General features: G+C 38.9%; 2 protein-coding genes across 4 annotated transcripts in view; one reads left to right on the top strand and one right to left on the bottom strand.

The window, feature by feature from the left end:
* Positions 1 to 22,065, top strand: part of CAMKMT (calmodulin-lysine N-methyltransferase) — a 306,572-nt gene that overhangs the window by 171,991 nt on the left and 112,516 nt on the right. The window lies entirely within an intron of this gene.
* LOC118669372 (small nuclear ribonucleoprotein G-like) lies at positions 12,828 to 13,145 on the bottom strand (the record flags this gene model as incomplete). Its single annotated transcript, XM_036335501.1, has 1 exon — positions 12,828 to 13,145. A coding segment is annotated over one exon (318 nt), but the record flags the coding sequence as incomplete, so codon positions are not given.

The raw sequence follows: 22,065 nt of genomic DNA, 5'->3' as shown, positions 1-22,065 counted from the left end.
AAAGAGCTAATTGTGATAAAGAGTTTAGCAACATGCTTGTTATATAAATTCTCAATAAAAAGAGCTATTTTTTTTTAATTTGTAGTTTATAAAATGTTTCCTTAAGCTGACCACAGATAATTGCTTAAAAGTTCCTCAGTGATGTTTGTTTATATCTTACTTGAATATTTTATAAAATATCATCTCATCCAGTGAGATTATAGATTGGATGCTGCTGCTCCTTAACTTATTGCCCATAGGGTGAGATGAAAGTAGGGGTATTTTTTTATTTGTGAGCCGAGGAAATGTACCAGAGGACCTGCGATATTACCTTATATTTACCATATATGAATGATGTTGGCCCACATTGAAGTCATTTAATTCCCAAATGTAAGTCTGTTATAAAGACAAGCCCTACCTTGAGAACATTGTTTCACTGATAATTTAGGAATAATATTAAATGTTCTCTATGTTGTTGAGTAGAATGCTGAACCCAAATGTGACACACTAAATTAAAATTAACCTGATACAGTGCACGGTGGGGTACTTGTGGAATGCAGCAATAATTTTGAGAATTAAAATTCGAGTCAACAAATATTTATGGTTTTTACACATAAAGCATAGTATTCAGTTCTTTTTTTCCTTTTAATATATTTTATTGATTTTTTTACAGAGAGGAAGGGAGAAGGATAGAGAGTTAGAAACATCGATCAGCTGCTTCCTGCACACCCCCTACTGGAGATGTGCCTGCAACCAAGGTACATGCCCTTGACCGGAATTGAACCCGGGACCCTTCAGTCCATAAGCCGATGCTCTATCCACTGAGCCAAACCGGTCAGGGCAGTATTCAGTTCGATAAGGAATAGAAGTTAAGCAAGATGGAGTTCCCTCCCTGGAGTCCTGTGGTCTAACGCAGGAAATTGGGTATCTGAATGCAATGATCAAAACAAAACAGTAAAAAGGTTTGTTGATTAAGTCAAAGCAGTTTTAGTGCCCATCTTTATAAAAGGGGAGCAAATTATACTTCCTCTAAGCCAGGCAAGTTAATTTTGATATCTTTAAAGATTCTGTGCTAGTTGAAATCATTGAACAATCAGTCACCACATAGCAGAGCATGAGCACTGGGTAGTCACTATCTTGGCTTTGCAAAGAGCAAATTGTACCAGATCGATTTAATTTCCTTTTTCAAGAGATTGACAGTTTATATGGACATTTAGGAAGTAGGATATGTAATTTATCTGAACTTCAGAAAGGATTTTGATTCAGTCACACATGACATTTTAGCACTAACTCAAAGGATGTGGTCCAGTCCAGACCATATTCCTGTAGGAAGGGGCCCAACTCACTGGCAAGTCACAATTGAAAATGGTTACTAAGGGCTTAGTATCAACAATGAATCTTGTTCTATAAATGCACACCCCAATGCTGAAGTTATTCTGAACTTCTATCTGTGTCGTAGATAAATAGTTGAAAATAAACTCGTGTGTTAGCCAAAGAAAACTCTAATACAAGTACTTTGTAAGGTTGTTATAGTTTAAATGAAATGATCTTAAACCATAAAAATGAAGCATTATATACTCTATGAAGGGCAAAGGACCAAGTTCAAAATAACATGCTGCGGTCATCATGAGCAGTACTGAAGGGCAATACAAGATGGGAGCAGCTTGGCCACAAATATGGCAAAAAGACTTGGGAGTCAATAGTGGAACCCAATCCATGTATCCCTGAGCAATAATAGTGCTTTTGTTGATAAGCAACACATAATCTTAGGATGTGTAAAAATGAATATGATTTGCAAGCATGAGGACCCCAGAAGTCGTCACTCTGCAATTAATCAGTTGTAGTCACAGCTCTCAGACTATGGGCAGTCCTCAGGTTACATTAGACCTGACGTACGTCGTTTCATGGTTATGTTGCCATCTCCCATTTATTTATTAAAAAAAAAAAAAAGTTCCATCATTTCGACGTATGTACGTATATGCTTTATGCTTTTTATTATTAATTTACCACAAGTAAAGGTCAGGGATTATCTTTCTTTTAAATGTTTTTTATTGTTTCACTTCATTACTGCGGTGTATATGCTGCATGTGGGTGCCGTAGGTGCTTATGTAGGTGGGTTCCCACTTACGGTGAAAATTGCGTTAAGTTGCGCTGTAGGAATGGATCTCCGACGTAACCCGAGGACCTGCTGTAGTGTAGTTTCACACTGCAGAGAAGCTAGAGGGTCCAGAGAAAATCATTCTAAATACATAAGATGATGAATAGATACTTCTTTAAAGTTTAGACTAGAGAAGAGAGGCCGCTCTTCAAATTAAACAGAAGTATCATTTAATTTCATAGTCATTTATTGAGTAGCAACTATTGTCATCCATTTATGGATTAATTGTTTGGTTTTCATTTTCACAAGTGAGAATATAAAACAGTTGAGTTTAAGTGTAGCAAGAGTTTCATAAAGGAAGTACTCTTTTACTATTGAGGTAATTGTAATTGAACATTAAAACATGTTATCAAAAGTTTCTGAAATATGCTTTCTTAAAAGCTGCTTGGCACAGATATTGAAGGTTTTGATTTAGTTTAGTGGTTCCAAAAATCTGACAGTGTCAGGATTTCTTGGATAGAATTTTTAAAAACACGACCTTATTGAAGTTCTAGAGGCCTGGTGCACAAATTCATGCACGGGTGGGGTCCCTTAGGGTGCCCTGTGGGGATTGGGCCTCAGCTCGTGCCCCCAGGCTCACAGCCCCAGCTTGCGCCCCCTGCCTCGCAGCCCCGCAGCTGTGCAGCCCTGCCTAGCACCCCTCTGTGGCCTGGCGCGGCCCCCTCATCTGCTCTGCTATCCCGCCTGCAGGGTGATCAATCAGGGCTGGCCCCCCTACCCCACTCCCTCAGCACCTGGGAGCCGGGCGGTGGCCCTGTCTCCCTCACCCCCAACCCGCCGCTGGTCACCATCTGCGGGGTGATCAGGCCCCTGCTCGCACCTGGCCTTGCCCTGGCACCGCCCGCTCACCTGTTCCACCAGCCTGCCACAGTCCCACTCTCGTTGGGGCCCATCGGGGCTGGCAGCACCTCCAGTGCCGCCTGCAGTCAGTGCCACGTCACCGACGCCCATCATGTTCTGTGCCACCCCCTGGTGGTCAGCATACGTCATAGCAAGTGGTCAAACTCCTTTTATTATATAGGATAATTGACCTACTATAAATTGCATATATTTCAAGTGTAATGTATGTACCAAAGAAACTATTGCCACACTCAAGACAATGAACATATTTATCACACCCTCCCAAATTTTCTCATGTCCCTTGTAGTTCTTCCATCCCTCTCAAGGCAACCGTTATCTGCTTTCTGTCATAGGAGATGAATTTGCATTTTTAGAATTTTATATAAATAGAAACAAACTGTTTATACTCTTTTTCATCTGGTTTCTTTCACTCAGCATATTTATTTTGAGTTTTGTCCATGTTGTAATGTTTATTTAGTTTAATAGTTTATTTCTTTTTTATTACTGAACAGTATTCCATTTATGGATATACACATGTATATAGGGTGTCCCCAGAAATATATACACATGGTTTGAATAATTATAAAGGCAATGTTTATTAAAATACATTTCATTTTCAAAATTGAGCTATCAGCTGTTAAAGTGTGTATACAGCTTTTTGGGACATCATATATATATTCATTGATGGGCACTTGGGTTGTTTCCATTTTTTGTCATTACAAATAAAGCTATTATGAACATTTATATGCAAGCTTTTGTACAGACAAATGCTCTCATTTCTCAAGGGTAAATACTTAGGAGTAGAATGGAGCAGCTCTGATTTGTCGGTGAAGATGTTGATGGGGCCCTAGCTGGTTTGGATAGATCATTGGCCTGCGGATGGAAGGGTCCAAGATTTGATTCCAGTCAAGGGCACATGCCCGGGTTGTGGGCTCGATCTCCATAGGGGGCATGCAGGAGGCAGCCAATCAATGATACCCTCTCATCATTGATGTTTCTATCTCTCTCTCCCTCTCTGAAATCAATAAAAATATGTATATTTTTAAACAGATGTTGATGGGGATATATAGAGATAGCTGCATAGCTCTGATTAGATGGGGGAAGCTTGTCCTATTGGTTGATATAGGATTCCAGGAACTCCTTTATAAGGGCTGGCTCAGATGGCAGATACAGTGCAAGCAGGCAGGCCAGTGCAGGGACAGGTAGTTCAGCGTAGGCTTCTCCCTGTGTAGAAATGGTGCTAGGCTCTGTTTTTGTTTTGTTTTGTTTTGTTTTGTTTTGTTTTGTTTTGTTTTGGGAGGATATTTCCTCCACTGATTTTTGGAGAGAGTGGAAGGGAGGGAGATAGAGAAACATCAATGTGAGAGAGACATAGCAATTGGTTGTCTCCTGTTGGCACCCAGCCTGGGGCCAGGGATCAAGCCCTTGGCCGGAATCAAACCCACGATCCTTCAGTCTGCAGGCCGACCCTCTAACCACTGAGCCAAACCGGCAAGGGCTAGGCTTTGTTTTTTGTTTTGTTTTGTTTTTGTTTTTAGTTTGAGTCCAGTTAGCCACTGGGAGCCGCCTTTAGTAGGTATGTTCTTTCTCAGGGAGTATAATATCTATGTTTGTGAGGGATATTGGTGTGTAGTTTTCTCATTGTGTCTTTGTCTGGTTTTTGTATCAGATTAATGTTGTTCTTATAAAGTGAGTGAGATAGTTTTCTTGCTTTTCAATTTTCTGGAAAGATTTTAGAAGAATTGCTATTATTTTCTTTCTCAATGTTTGGTAACATTCACCAATGAAGCCAGCTGGGTCTACTGAATCTCAATCTGTGGGCAAATTTAAAAAGTCTGTGTATAAAAAGATAAAGTAAAGAATTTGTATCAAAACCCCCATCTGATTCTGTGGTACATCCACATTTTTGGAAACACTGATTTGATAAAATAAGACCTTGGCTGTCCTGGGGCCAGCAGGCTGGCCAATGCTTAAAGTCCAATCCAGTCATCAAGCCACCAGGAATGGGGCCGTTTTCAAGAGGCAACAGGACCATTCATGATCAGCCCCTGCACGTCAGCTTTGAACTGTACCAGCATCTTCAAGAACCTTCACTGCTGAACTAGAACTCTCTACCCAGAAAATCCGGGGCAGGAGGCCATTCTGACAGAATGGTAACCAAAGTTTGCTTGGTAATTAGAATCACGCATACAGATTCCTTTCTAATTCATAGCTAATAGAAAACCGAACATTTGCTCAAATCTGACATAAGAGGAAAATTTCTAGAGAAAAATTACATTTTTATAAGGAAAATGAGTTATTCCTTGGGAGTGATTAGGCCTTTATTAATGTTTGGGATGATTCAAGTCTTTTTCAATAATTGTGAAATTTCTCCCAATAAAAGTCACCTTAGAAATTGTTTATTATGCATTAGATTCAAGTCAGTACTTTTCTCTTCTGTAGAACAGCTCTCTGTCTGGGGGTGTCAGTAGTGGCAATTCCCTAAGTACATGCTAATTGATGGGATGATTTATCTGTAACATATTTGGTGAACTGTGCTGTGACTATTTTCACAAAGGGCCAACTTTCACAGAGATTAGTTAACTAAGCTCCAGTCCTAGGAAGATGGTACTAATTTGAGAATAATAGATGTCCATTCACTACCTACATCCATCTATTTGGTTGAATAAATATAGAATTATTTAAAAAGCCTAATGTCCATAATCCTTTTCAGTAAATCTATAATCAATGCTATTAACCAGTCAGTGAAATCGCCACTTCATATTGGAGGCATGTCACTTTATGGGCACTTTGATCATCCTAATTTTATATTCCCATAAAAAATCCTATATAATAAAAGCCTAATATGCGAATCAAACAAATGGTGGAACTAATAGCTATGACGCACACTGACCATCAGGAGCCAGACGCTCAACGCAGGAGCTGCCCCCAGCCCTCTGGCCCCAGGACAGCCAAGGCAGGTACGAGTGGGGTACCCTGGTCACCCCACCAGTCGCCCCACAGATCGGCCCTGATCACCGGCCATGTCTAGGGACCCTACCCATGCATGAATATTGTGCACCGGGCTTCTAGTAGAAACATAATATTATGAGGTAGATGTTGTGTAAATACATGTATTATAATCCTTCTAGCTCAGAGGTTAAACTTTATTTTTATGCCATTGCTCCTTTAATATCTGGTGATGCTTATGGATCTTTTCTCAAAAAAATGTTACAAATGTATTAATAAAATTATAGGAATACAAAAGAAACCAATTACATTAAAATACAGTTATCAAAATATGTTTAAGACACAATTCTGATATATGTGCTTGCTGGGGTCCAACCCCAGCAGGTCCAGGGGTCCCCAAAGGTGTGGACGGAGTCGGCAAGGAAGGAATGACACGGAGACAGCATTCAGTTGATCAGCAGCCTAGCCAGGATCTCTAGCCAGGATCTCCAGCCAAGTTCTGGTCTGGATCTCCAGCGAAGTTCTGGTCAGGATCTCCAGCGAAGTTCTGGTTAGGATCTCCATCCAGGTTCTGTGTCCATGTTCTCTTGCTAGGTTCTCCAGCCAGGTTCTCCAGGTTCTCCAGCCAGGTTCTGTAGCCATGTTCTAGTCAGGTTCTCTTGCCATGTTCTACCCAGGTTCTGTAGCCAGATTCTATCTCTAGGTTCTTCAGCCAGGTTCTCTCTAGGTTCTGTCTCTAGGTTCTGTTGCCAGTTTCTGTCCAGTATCTTTTGCCATGTTCTCTCCAGCGAAGTTCTTCTGTCTCTAGGTTCTGTGTAGGTTCTGTCTTCTAAGTTCTGTCTTCTAAGTTCTGTCTTCTGCTGTCTTGTTACATCTGTATTTATACCAGTTGATTCAATCCTATCAATCTCTATTACAAAGGTTAGGGCGTTTCTTATCTCCATTCCAGGGAGTAAAGATTATGTAGCTTAAGCATGATTGTTCATAGTTAAAGTGATTAATTACCCGCCTGGCACTTAGTTGAGGGGTTTTATTCCCTCCCTAACTTCAGGGGAAAATCCCTACCTGGGGAAACAATCTTTCTCAGAGAGGAGACCTTGGTTAAAACACATAGTTCCAAGAAGGTGAGCAAACATTTTAAGAACAGTATGCCATATATGCCAGGTCCTTTGAAACAGCAAGGATGGACCGGCTCCCGGCATGTGCTTTCTTATTAATACAATAAAATAATCAGATCTAGTTGCAGCTCTAATAACTATTATAATTTTTCATTGAGAATGAGCTCCTTAGTGGCATTTTGAAATGACTGCAACAACTATAAGGTTACATGAAAATATCATTGTTCATAGTCTACATTTGTAATAGAAGGAAATGCTAAATTTCAATTCGTTTAGTAAAAATAACATATTTTTTTCTTTTAAGTTCATGGACCCCCTGAATTCTCTCCATGAATCCTAAGAACCCCTGCCTACCTTCTGTTCACTTTTAAATTTTAGTTTTTGAATCACAAAAACTAATTTATGCAAAAATAAATTGTGAAAGAATATGGGAGAAAAAAATGAAGGTCCAGTTTTCTTGTGGAATTGGCTAAAAGGCTTTATTCAACATTTCGATATACATTTTTTTCATTCCATTACTTCCTGCTGGAATTAGCATTGTCCTCTTCAATGAACCACTAATTGAACAGCCTGACAAGTATGACTTAATCATACAGCACTTCTAATCTTTGAAACCCATTTAGAATGTTAGCATAAAATAGAAATAAAATGATATAAAGGAGAGAATTATATACCATAATGAAATTTCAGCTCAGAAGAACCTAATTGGCAGCAAGCTTGGGACCCTTAACTCAAAAGTCTTTCAGGTTTTGTCTGAGAAACTTACTTCTGAAGGGCTCTGGGGGCAAGGTGATGGTTAGAGGATATAAGCAAACAAAAAGGAAGAAGCAGGTAAAGTCATGTTTTCAAAATATTATGTTCAGAAGAGTTGCATTCTATCACAGGTGTTCAGTTTATATGCCAACCCTCATATTTGCAAGTTGCTAACTGGCATTGCATGATTAGATTGAGTAATTGCACACGTCAGTAAAAAGCCATAATTACCTAAGAAAAATGTATGCATTTTGTCTGGGTAGGACTTAGGACTCACCCATTTAGCATGTCTTTTAAATTTTGACCAATTATAAATCTGTTAGCAACACAGAGAGTAAAATCCTATATTTTCTGTGGATCCTGACACAGGTGGGTTCTTGAATATTGTTTACTAAACAATTAGCTTTAACATTTAAGATGGACTGGAAAAAACACTTATAGCTAGGGAGAATTGCCTAGCTTATGAGAAGCCTTGGGGACTTCGTTAGAAATTTTGGTTGTTCTCCATTTCTCAAACATGTGACAAAATCTCATAGCTTATTTACAAAAAGAAAGTAACACTTCATAATACCTGACAGCTTTCAGAGCTAGATTATATCTGTCCTTGTCTGAAGGGCTCCAATAACACTATTGTAAGATATTTTCTTCTGACCATCTGGCAGTTCTTAGGAACCAATCTCTCTCAACATTTTATAGCTACTGCACTGGTTACAGCTAATCCTTTCAATGAATGAGCTGGAAAATGCAGATACATCAATATCATATTCTTTTAGAGTCCATTTAATCCATGCCCTATTATTATTTCCTTTAATAGGGCCATTATCTTCTGTGAAAATGAAGAGTAATTTGTCAGAATCATTTTTTAAAATTTAAAGATCAATCTATGTAAATTTTTTTTAAATAAAAGAAACCATAGATTTTTTTTTTTTTAAAGAATCTCGAAAACACTCATTAAAAATCTCAGAAATGGGAATCTGGGGCTTGGATCTTGGGTCTTATTTTTCATTCTGAGTTTAAAAACGTCTAGTATAATAACTGAGCTTGTGTTGGGCTGACAGTATTCCTGAGAAAGAGTGTATGTTAACAGTGGTGTTGAAACCTTAGCAAGGTTGATAAAAGCAACTTGTGTTTGTTTCTCTTTTGTTTGTTTTAAGACACTAAGGAGAGATTCATTCCAGTATGAGAATTTTGTGAATTTTCCTTCAAAACAATTAGGTACTCAATGGATTTTGAATAACTAATGGTTTTTAAATACCTTGCCTTGCAATTTATGAACATGTCACGGGAAGTGTTTAAGGTTCTTATTTTAACGCAGGTTTTACTTCAATATTGGTTGAAGACTTTTGTTAGAAAGGCTGTTACTTATTTCCACATTCTGAAATTTACATTTATCATTGAATTGAAGTGAAAATAGTGATTGATCCTTTTTTTAGGTTGAGTTTTAAGCTGTTCACAGCACTATCTCCAGCTTCACCATTCCACTATAGACCTCCGCCATCACGAGGTCACATCTTTCACAGAAACATTTTCTCCCCTAGTGTTTTGCACTTTCATATTAAGGCACTTTAACCTGGGCAAGTTTTTCTTAGAGTTCACTTAAAACACACACACGCACCCATGTGCTAGGCCAACTCTTCATAGGTTGTAGGATGATATTGATTTGTTATTCCCATAGTTTTTTTGGTATCAAAATTAATTTTCAAAATTTCTATAGAGTTTTATTCTGAAATATCTTTTTTATTTTCTCTCAGATGGGGATTAAAATTACCTCAATGTTAAGTAGACCCAGGCAGGAATTGATGGAAGGTTTGGCTGTTAGCTGACTGGATTAGAGTCCCTCCTTTATTGGTATTCTTTTCTTCTTTCAATTTCCAGGTTTCTATCATAGCCTAAATTTAGGGAGGGAATAATGTCTCCAAATTAATTATAATATCTGGCTACATATTTTTTAAAATATATTTTTATTGATTTCAGAGAGGAAAGAAGAGGGAGAGAGAGATAGAAACATCAATGATGAAAGAGAGTAATTGATCAGCTGCCTCCTACATGCCCCCCCATGGGGTATCGAGCCCACCCAGGCATGTGCCCTGACCGGAATCGAACCCAGGCCCTTCAGAGCCGACACTCTGTCCACTGAGCCAAACCAGCCAGGGCCTGGCTATATTTTGACTCTTTGATTGAATATACTGTAAATATCAGCTATGCCATTACTTAAAACAACAACTATAAAACTAGAAGAGATCTCAGGAGGTCACTAGCATAGCTTCCTTTCTCAGAGAGACTGTTTCCAGAAAGAGGAAAGCTATAGTTTCTGTTCTAGCATAGAGTTACTTTTGGTATCAAATACTTCCATGTGGTTAAGCCAACTCTTTCTTACTATTCACCAAACTCCATTCTCCTTATTTCATCTCCTCTTATTCTAAAACATTGGGCATCTTTATTTTTTTAAAAAGTTATTTTCAAAATGAGAGAATTTAAACTCATTATTAAACATTTTCACTATTAATTACTTTTTAATGTTTCCTAAGACAGTTTGGAAAACACACAATGTTAAAAGGAAATGTAAAAATCATCATCCCATGTCTTCTAAGAGCTGGCTGTGCTACGGGAGGCAACATGAACACAGGGCACGAAGCTGGTGGGTGTGTCCCTGTCCCCTCTCAGATGTGAACCTAGGTGTCTTCTGTGGGGCCATAGTGAGGGGTCACTTAGTTAGTGATATAAAAACAGCACATGTTTAGAAACAGGGAACAATGACTGACAGAAAAAAAATATCCTCATCCCATGTCCAGAGTAATAATTTTGCATATGCCCCTTGCTTCTTTTTTCTCTATGTATGTACTTTTTATTTTGTGTTTTACAAAAATAACATACTGCACATACTATTTTACACTTTGCATTTAAAAGATTTATCAGTCAATTTTGATAATATTCTTCTACCCCATTATTTTTAATGACTACATAATATTCCATAGTGTGAATGCACCATATGACCCAACCTGTTCTTCCAACATTTTTATTAAAAAAACAAAACTTTTTATTTGCAAAACATATGCAAAAATGTCAAAATAATGTTACAGTGAACACAAACATAAGGTTCTACAGCTAACATTTTATTATACTTGCTTTATTACATTTCAATTGAACTAGCCCTCTCTCTACCTATCAGTCCATCTTGTATTTCAAACTAAGTTGTAGACATTAGTGTACTCCTCTCCCTTCAAGTACTTGAGCATCATTAACCAGAGTTCAATATTTTCTTATTTTCCTAACCTATATTTTTAAAATTATTTTACTTTTAAATTGTTTTCCAATTTATTGGGGAAAATAATATCCTATGTAATAAAAGCCTAATATGCAAATCGAATGAATGGCAGAACAACTGGTGGAATGACTGGTCGCTATGATGCGCACTGACCACCAGGGGGCAGACGCTCAACGCAACAGCTGCCCCCATCCTGCAGGCCCCAACCTGCGAGCAGGCTGTGCCAGGCCAGCCAAGGCAGGTGCCAGTGGGGGGCCCCCGATCACCCCGCCGGTCACCCTGAAAGATCAGCCCTGATCGTTGGCCAGGTCTAGGGACCCAACCCCTAGCTGTGTACGAATTTTGTGCACCGGGCTTCTAGTTTAATATAATTGAATCAGTTTGATATTACTATGCAACCAAATAACCAAAAATTTAGTGGCTTAACAATAAGAAACACTTTATTTACTCTTGGATTTGTAGGTTAGCAGTATAGGTTGAGCTCAGCTGAACAATTTTTCTGCTAGCCTCAATGAGATTATTATTTTTTTAAAGAAGAGTTTTTATTTTTTATTTTATTGTTGTTAATCCTCACCTGAGGATATTTTTCCATTGATTTTTAGGGAGAGTGGAAGAGAGAGGGAAAGACAGAGAGAAATATGGATGTGAGAAAAACACATCAATTAGTTGCGTCCTGCATGAGCACCTACCGTGGCTCAGGCCGGGGAGGAGCCTGCAACCAAAGTACATGTCCTTGACTAGAATCGAACCCTGGACCCTTTGGTCTGCAGGCCAACACTCTATCCACTGAGCCAAACCTGCTGGAGCCACACTGCAATTATTCATGTGATTATTCATAAGACCAGTCATCTGGCAGCTCTCCTGAGTCCTCTGGAGCAAGATGTACTCACTTGATAAATTCCTAGAATTGGAGTTACTTTATATAAATTAGATATGCACATACCAAATTATTCTTACTAATTATTTAAAACTAGAGGCCCGGTGCATGAAATTCATGTACTGGTTGGGGGGAGTCCCTCGGCCAGGCCTGTGCCCTCTCGCCATCTGGGACCTCTTGCTCCTACCACCTGCCTGCTCGCTGCTCCTTAGTGCTGCCGCAGAGGCGGGAGAGGCTCCTGCCACTGCCGCTGCGCTCGCCAGCCGTGAGCCCGGCTTCTCGCTGAGCAGCGCTCCCCCTGTGGGAGTGCACTCACCACCAGGGGGCAGCTCCTGCATTGAGCGTCTGCCCCTGGTGGTCAGTGTGTGTCATAGTGACCGGTTGGTCGTTCTGTTGTTCCGCTGTAATGGTCGCTTAGGCTTTTATTATGTAGGTGGTTTTCTTCCCTTAGTTTTTCTTTGTATTTTTTTCAATTCAAAGTCATTTTAGTTCAGAATAACTTCTTGAAATGCTTGCTGCATTTATTTTATTGACTATATTGAGTTAGGCATTAAGAATGATACAAGAGAAAGAAATACAAGACATTGTGTTTGTTCTTCAGGAGATTTTAATCTAATTGGGAAGATAACACCAACTCTACTTATAAAATAGTCAAATGGATTTATATGACATTATATGGTTGTCAAATTGCTTACCTCTTTTCCCCTTTTTGGAAGACAGGCTAGGTTAATTACTTGACATCTAGTAAACATTCAGTAAATAATTATTTAGTGACTACCATTAAATTTCAGAGAAGGGCTGAGTAAAGTTCTCTAGACTAGGGTTTTTGTTAAGGAGGTGGGACTTGATTTAGATCTTGGACTAGAGGTAAAATTTGTTTGTTTTTTACTATTTCAAAAGTTTATTTAACAACAAGTTCAATATGAAAATGTGCATGACCCAATTTTTATTTTGTGGTAAAACAGGTGCTGTGGAGAGGGGACATGTGGAAGCAGTTGATTTCTCTTGTGAATGCAGACATTCTCGTTTCAAGGCTTCTAACATGATAATACTATTTCCTTGTATTACCACCATTCCAATATTGTTCTGTCTAGTTGCTATCTCCACACATTCATCTATCCCAAGATTCTTAAAGAGATCAAATCCCCACAATATTCTTTGGACATGTCTATAACCATTTAATTTCAATGATAACTTCTTGTCCAAAAATGTTTTTTAATGAGAGGGTGAGCTTTTCTCATGGTGTCTACTCAGTGAGCTCACAGATACCTCCAAATGGAATTCTAGAGATACAATTTGATTAGTCTTTTTTTTTTATTAAATATATTTTTATTGATTTCAGAGAGGAATGGAGAGGGAGATAGAAATATCAATGATGAGATTGAATCATTGAACGGCTGCCTCCTGCACACCCCCCACTGGGGATCAAGCCTGCAACTCAGGCATATGCCCTTGACCGGAACCGAACCCATGACCCTTCAGTCAGCAGGCCAACTCTCTATCCTTTGAGCCAAGCTGGCTAGGGTGAGATACAATTTGGATAAGCTAAGGAAAAGTGTATAGATTCATATATGGAATCATTTGAAAGTTATTTTATTTTTAACTCCTCAAAAACTTTCTGGTTAGAAATTGCCTTCCTATTTATTACGAGCACAATATTTTTCTGCTGAAATATTTATTGACCAAGCCCATCAAGGGATGACCAAAGTGCTTTTTTCACTACCACATTTTTATTTCTGACCATCTTTTATAGTGCAAAGTGTGACAAGAAGGGAAACAACAAAATTCTCAAATTCAGAAACTCTTATCTGCAAACCCCATGAATTCAAAGTTGGAAGATTTACAACATATTGGAGGAAATATGTTTGGGGGATTTTGTGGGCACAAGCAAGCTTATAAAAGCTCATCTGATTTTTTTTTTTTTACAATTACCAAAATAAAATATTAATCTCAGCACTCTAAAATGTATATTAGAATAGTTATGAAATTCTGAAGAATTAAAGCTATAAACTTTGAAGGTTCTCTATCATTCTTGATTTCAACTCTATGCTTACAGATTCATTTTGCTTTTGTTGTAGAGGGTGCGCATACAAAAAGATTTTCTTTTTCTTGAGTGTACTCGTTGATCCTCCAGCAAATTTTATGATGCAGAGTTCCTACCATGGTTCCAGAGACAGATAAAACTGGACATACAAGCTATTAATGGTTCATTGTATGTAACTGATGTGAATGAGTATTCCCCCTCCAACCTCCTATTTCAGCAGGTGTTACATTGCCTTAGGTCCCAACTGAGTGCCATTAGTTCCTGACAATCCGGCTTCCTCAACCTAAAAGGTAAAGGAGTCCAGTTCCAAGGCTTTGGTGTACTTTTTCCGTTTCCTGTCCCTCTCCCAAGTCATTCGTGGCAGTAATTCTGTTCTCCTCTACTTTATTTCCCTTTTCTTATTTTCTATCCAATTAATTCCTTTCTTATTTATGGGATAGGGAGTCTAAAACTCTTGAGGCTGAAGAAGCCATGATTGAAAGTGTAATTAAGTTAAGGGGAGCTCAAAGTTGAGAAATCATTCTCATATCCATACTTGTTATATTTAGTACATATTGCCTTCTTCATACTTGCTATCTTAGCCCAACTCTGCTGCTATTGCTCGAAGCATTTTTGTTATAGCCTTTTCAAACTGTAGCGCATTCTCTTGAATATACTTGGTTGTGGCAGATCTCTTTTGGGGGATAAGGTTGTTTTGGAACCAGGTACAGGTTATTTACAAACAATATTGGTGGTTTAAGTGGATGGAATCACATTCCCTAATATGTCTTCATATACATATACATTCACTTACACAGGAATACAATTACACATATATAAAGTAATGAGACTACTTAATATTGGTCTATCATTGGAAAAGTATAGTTTCCTAAGGTATTTGTTGTTGTGTTTGTTTAGGCACTACACTTCAGAATTTTAAGAATCAAAAGGCCATAGCTAAAAGAAGGCTCAGAGGTTATTTAATAACCTAAGGCAACTAAGAGAGATGAGATAACTCATCTGAGATCTCATGGTTAGTGATTGGGAACTCCTGAGATATTCGTTTGTCTAGAATCACACATCTTCCTTGTCCTAATTCTCCAACACAAGAGTGAGTTCTGATGTAGTAGAGCCTTGTATGTAGAAGTTCTTAAGAAATCATGATGTTGCCCTAACCGGTTTGGCTCAGTGGATAGAGCGTCAGCCTGTGGACTGAAAGGTCCCAGGTTCGATTCCAGCCAATGGCATGTACCTTGGCTGCGGGCACATCCCCCAGTAGGAGGTGTGCAAGAGGCAGCTGATCGATGTTTCTCTCTCATCGATGTTTCTAACTCTCTATCCCTCTCCTTCCCTCTCTGTAAAAAAATCAATAAAATATATTTTTAAAAAAAGAAATCATGATGTTAATGATAGAAAATAACCACCTCTATCACAGAGCTTCTTTACAATATTTTTAGTAGCTCCAAATTCTATTGATAGGATTATAATAATCTATAAGCAAATTTTCCCTTTCATCAGAAAAATATAAAAGTAAGATTTCTATATGATTATTTGAAGAATTTGAGGCTATACTCAAATACATGAGAATTATTCAAAATAAACTCCACGATCATCAACTTTTGTGTTTTCTGAGTGTTCGAATCTACCATTTCAAGCACATTATAAGATCAGCTAGCTACTTACTTTAAAAAATCTGGACTTTTAAACTAGCCTCTAAAATATTAGCCAAAAGTGATTTCCTTGCTACAATAAACTATGTATCTAAAGTACCTGTTTCATAAAATGATTTGGAAAGGAAAACGGCTGGTGAGGAAATTAGATGATAATGCATAATCATTCAGAGAAATAGATTGGCTGAAAAAATTGCCTCTCAAGATGACAGATATACTTTTCCATTCAAATAACTAAAAAGATCAGCTTCTCTAACATTTTGAGAATCAAAAGATCTTAGCCTCTGTGATTTCCACTCAATATTGGAAGGGAAGGTATAGAATAATGGTGTCCAAAGCTAAACAATCCACAGACTGGTACTAGGCTATGACAAGCAGTCTGTGATAGCACTTCCGTAGTGAATGAGAAAGAGGAAGATAATGTGGTGAGTTTGTTGTAAAGCTAAATATACCCAGCTTTTTATTATTGAAATGTCACTTTTAAAATGGTAGTGAAAGTTGGAATCCCCAAAATAAAATTTAAAAAGTTGTATCATTCAGGAAATTACAAAAATCTGGGCACCATTGCCTTAGAGGCCATCCAGCTCAATTACCTACTCTTTCAGAATATAAATAAAGTGCCTGTTATAGAACTTCAATTATTTAATAAAAGTGGAATAAATTAATGACACGGCTCTTAATATGACCTCCTCAAGATTACTCTGAGAGACCAGTCTTCTATCGTTCATCATCAGTAGTTTGTTGCAGGTGTTTCTAGGCAGTGATTGTACCGCTCCCCCCCTCCCCCCACCATTTTTATGGCCATCCTGAAGCTTTCACTGAAGCTCAGCCTGCTTATATAGATTCTGAATCATTTGTCGGTATTAGTAGCTCATAATTGCGATGTGTCACACAGCACCTCTTACTGTTCTTATAACAGTTCTGTGGTTTTAAAAAGGTATTTTGGTTCCTTTATCATCAGAGGGAGCATTTTGCCTCAATAGGAAATTCATTCTGTGCAGACAGGCTGCAAATTCTCATGACATGGCAGGCTCATCTGTCAAAGAATATTTTTTTATTCCCATATTCCTCTTTAATTACGTTCAGAATATGTCCCAGTAATGCTTGATGAGATTATTCTAACTCTTACAAACATTTTCCTCATGTTTTCCATCATTTTCAATAGCATAAGAAGGTTTAATTCACAGAGGAAATAGTAGAGAAGTCTCTATATTTGTCTTGGGAAGGTAATTTTGGGAAGGAGTGTTGAGATATGAAACTTTAAAAATATTTTCAAACTTAGCAGTACCTGTGCTTATTTCCTAACTGGATATTAAGTTGCTCTGGCATGTATCATATTTCCAGATGCTATGGGTTCTAGCCGTGAACATTAAAGCTCTAATGATTTACAGAAAAAAGGTATTTTCTGTTTTTGTTTTTTGTCAATTCTATTTATAATGTATTGAAAGAACAGGAAATACTATGAATTATTGATACTTTAAAAAGTGAAACATGGTGTTTATGTACCATAACGAGAACCAAAATAGAAAAATTCTTAGCCATAGTGATTTAAAAGCAGAAATGTATAATTGATGCAATTAGATACCTAATTGGCATTTTAAATGTAGTCTGTATTTGTGCATATGTAAGTCATTATAATTTGAAAATATTCTGAATTTTTATTCTCTATTTTGTCCAAATTATAGTACTATACATATGTTTAATACTTAATTTTTTATTTTTAGCAACTTTTTATTATAAAACATTCATAAAAGTAATGACAATAATATGAGCTTAGTATACCCATCACCCCTAGGGGTTAGAGAGTTTGGTTCAGTTTTATTCTTATACTAGAGGTCCGGCACATGAAAATCGTGCCCTGGTGGGGGGGGGGGGGAAGGGGTTCCTCAGCCTGGCCTGTACCCTCTCACCATCCAGGACCCCTTGGGGGATGTCTGCCTGCTGGCTTAGGCCCGATCTCCCTGGGGATTCAGACATCCCTCTCGCATTCTGGGGCTCTTGCAGTCCGGAACCCCTTGCTCCTTACCGCTCGCCTGCTCCTGCCACCACCACTGTGCTTGCCAGCTGTGTTGCCAGCTGTGAGCCCGGTTTCTGGCTGAATGGTGCTCCCCCTATGGGAGCACACTGACCACCAGGAGGCAGCTTCTGCATTGAGCGTCTGCCCCCTAGTGGTCAGTGTGCATCATAATGACCAGTCGTTCTGCTGTTTGGTCAATTTGCATATTAGGGTTTTATTATACTAGTAGCCCGGTGCACGGAATTTGTGCATATTAAAAGGGAATTAATTAGTGGAGATATTTCAATATTGCTATTTGCCCTTTCTCTATAATAGAAGTGTGAGAGATGAAAACAAATTAGTAAAATGTATATGAAAATAATATATAAATTTATTTATAAACTAGTGGCCCGGTTCACAAAATTCATGCACGGGGGAGGGTATGTTCCTCAGCCTGGCCTGCACCCTCTCCAATTTGGGACCCCTGGAAGGATGTCCTACTGCCATTTTACAGGGATCGGGCCTAAACTGGCAGTCGGACATCCCTCTTGCAATCCAGGACTGCTGGCTCCTAACCACTCACCTGCCTGCCTGCCTGCCTGCCTGCCTGATTGCCTCTAACCACTCTGCCTGCCGGTCTGCTTGCTCCCAACTGCCCCCCCCCCCCCGCTGCCGGCCTGCTTGCCCCAAATGCCCCCCCCCGCCAGCCTGATCACCCCAAACTGCCCCCCCTGCTGGCCTGCTCACCCCTACCTTCCCTCCCCACTGGCCTGCTCATCCCCAACTGTCCCCCTGCTGGCCTGCTCACTCCAAACTGCCCTCCCCCCCCCCCCCCGCTGTCCTGATCACCTCCAACTGACCCGCACTGATGGCCTGCTTGTCCCCATCTGGCCCCCCTGCTGATCTGCTTACCCCCAATAGCCCTGCCCCCCACCAGCCTGATCACCCACAACTGCCCTCCCCTCTTGGCCTCTAACCACCTCTACCTCGGCCCCGCCACCATGGCTTTGTCCAGAAGAACATCTGGAAGGTCTCCCAGTCTAATTAGCATATTACCCTTTTATTAGTATAGATAAACAGTAACAAAAGGATATAACAGCAACAGAGGCAAGATATAAAAATGACAAAAACATGATATGAAAACAACAGTGATGCAAACAATGACTGATAAAGTGATTAAACTTATTCTAATATCTCCCTGTACACCACATTAAGAGTGAAAACACTTTCAGAATGCTTGACTAATTTCCCTTGTGATGAAGTATTTAGAACTTTAACTGTAACATTACATGCTCTTCAAACTTGAGAGAAAGCAACATATAACTGACCATGTGCGAAAATGGGTTCAGGTAGGAATATGCCTACTCTGTCTAGAGTTTGTCCTTGTGATTTATTAATAGTCATCACAAATGCTGGCATCATGGGAAACTGTCATTGAATCAATTTAAATGGGAAGCCAGTGTCAGATGGGGACAAATTAATTCTTGGAATCAGAACAACCTCTCCCTCTGCAGATCTTGTTAATACTTCAGCTTTGATAATGTTAGGTCGTAATCTTTTGATAATAAATCTGGTACCATTACAAAGACCCCATTTACTATTGAGGTTTCTCAATAGCATGATGATTGCACCCACTTTCAATTTTAATTTATGACATGACATTCCTGAAGGAGTAATACTATTAAGAAATTCGATGGGAAAATTTTCCTTTTCAGCATCATCTGTGGAATCAATGGAATCATCACTCAAATATGTGTGAAAATCTCCATCGAGTATATCCAAAATTTCTTCATTTAATTTTTGAACATGCTCATTTTTTGGACAAAGTATTGCACATTTAGATATATTTTTAGTATTATCTATTGCTATAGTATTTCCAAAGGTAGCTTCAATAATAGATCCATTACAAATCATTTCACAGGGAATTTCAATAATATCCATTCCTAAGTGAAAACTGCTATCAAGTTTGCCATCTCTAAGTTTTACTAACCATCCAGTATAAGCAGAATCCTCTGATCTCATATTTGTTGTAAGAGACAACTTTCTGAAACATCCACAAACATTACAGTACTTTAAACTCGTTTCTACTATGGCCGATCACATAGCATGCGGTACAATACTGAGACATTGTCGAAAATCCCCTCCAAGAAGGAGAACTTCCCCACCAAATACAATATTCAGACTCATAATTTCTCTTAGTAATCTGTCTATGGCGTTTATAGCATGACTGGATGCCATGGTGCATTCATCAATAATGAGAAGTTGGGCCTTTTTAATAGTTTTAGCAACTTCACTCTTTATATTGAATCTAGAAACTGAAGTTTCATTTAATGGAATCAGTAATTTATATTGGGAAGGAAAGGTGCTTCCACTGAGAAGTAAATTTGCAGCAATTCCTGTAGACGCTGTGGGTAAAATAGTACCTCCACGACCTCTAATATAATGCATTAAAACTTTATGCAGATATGCAGGTGAATAGGATTCCTAACTGGCAGGCCCCTGACAGCAAGCTGGCCACCTGTCGATTCCGTGAGGAATGGGGCTCCCTCCTCCCTCTGCTGTCAGGGTCCAGGGTGCAGGTTAATGGGGTTCCTGGCTGGCAGGCCACTGACAGCAAGCTATCCAACAGCAGATTCTGTGAGGAATAGGGCTGCCTCCTCCCTACTGTCAAGGTCTGGTTTGAAGGCCAGTCTCAGTACTTCCACACTCTGCTCCTCTGCTCTGAGGGCGGGTTCCTGCCTGAAACCTCACCCTCCGGGAAATAGCTGGGGGAGGGCGCAGCTGCTTCCAAGATGACCCCTGCAGGACTGACTTCCTTCAGGTTGGTCGAGCTTCTGAAAGTGATGTTACACTCAGGGTTTTTATATAAGTAGATAGAATGTTAGGGTCCTAAAACATCAGCTACCAAGAATCCCCGAATCTCTGAAATATGTGCAAAATTCTCTATGTAAAAGTGTTTTTCAGGCTCTATAGTGTTCAGCAATTTTTCATAGAATTCCCAAATTGTAACTTTATATAGCAACTTCTTTCTCATGAGGTTTTTACATAAATAGATTGTTGAGAGTGGTTTTCTATCTGTTTTCCACTCCCAGTACATCTGAGGGATGTTTGATGATTCCCCCCAGTAGCAGGGGTTCACTACAACAGTAGCCCTCAACTCTCAGGAGGGATAGGGTATGGGTGTGGGAGTGGAGGGTCCAAGAAATAGTGCTAATGGGCAGAGAGAGGAGAAGGAGGTGCAGAAGGGCTAATCTGAACAAAAGGGGGATGAGCTTAGGGACGGGGGTAGTCCCAGGATATTGTCTGAGGCTGGGTTTTCATATGAGCCTGAAGGCATATTTTGTAGTTAGGCTGAATCCACCTAGAAAGTGTATACTTAGGTATTTTCGGGAGAACATGGACAAACTTTGACTAAAATTAATGGTGGAAAATGAAGAAAGTGCAAAGTAAGTTACACTACCCCTAGTAGATTTGCTTTTAACATGTGGGCTCTGAAGGACCTGTAATGAGGAGTTTAAATTCTCTTCTTTAGCCCAGTAAACCTGGGTACCTTTCAAATAAATGTGATACCTTTAATATTACCACTTACAATTTTTAAAGCACTTTATTTTACCCTTATGCACAAGAATTGTGTTTGAACACTAATCGGAAGCTATTGCCATTAAAATGATCAAAGAAGAAAGTTAATTCATGGGAACGGTCATTCATGAAATAGAATAACCAGACTATTTTGTCACTTTAAAGGGGAACTAGCTATCAACATATGCTATCAATAAAATTTTCCAGAAAATTTCTAATCTCTCCCTGCCAATCAATAAAGATAGCATCACATTCAGCACCATAGTTCTAGCTGTCAGGAATGATGTATTTATTGACTGAAGGCGGTACTTGTGAAAAGCAGAGAGGAGAGTTAACTTTGAGGAAGTACTAATTGTGGAACTTTAGTAGTAGTAATTTCATGCTACTCTGAAGAACATCACAATTACAAATATATCCTTATTTTTAGGACCAAATGCCTATTTGGTAGTTACATAACTGTGAAAGTACAGCACAGTGCTTTATTAGTTCCCAGTATAATAAATTCCATGAATAGATGGCTTACTTGCCACTGGACCAGACCATCAAAAAATCAGTAACATTGGCCAAATGCAGAGGAAAGATCGACTCAGGAGTTTAAATTCCAAGTCAATTAAGGAACATGTTTATTGCAATGACAGGCCTCGGATGTGCTATGAAAACTCATTGAATTAATTACTAGTAAGACTATTTTAAATATTGTTGACCTCATTTTTCAACCTTTCTCTTTTTTTCTATCTCCTCCCTGCCCACACCATTAACATCACTGGCTTTTAAAACCTAAATAAAGATTTCTCTAAATATGGTTAGGCCTTTGCCAACCTAATATCCCTGCTGCTTGCATAGAAATTTCTTCTATGT

This window comes from Myotis myotis, unplaced genomic scaffold, assembly GCF_014108235.1.
Source record: "Myotis myotis isolate mMyoMyo1 unplaced genomic scaffold, mMyoMyo1.p scaffold_m19_p_14, whole genome shotgun sequence".
Classification (NCBI taxonomy): domain Eukaryota; kingdom Metazoa; phylum Chordata; class Mammalia; order Chiroptera; family Vespertilionidae; genus Myotis; species Myotis myotis.
The sequence above is the reverse complement of the archived record's forward strand: the minus strand, read 5'-3'. Positions and strand labels throughout refer to the sequence as shown.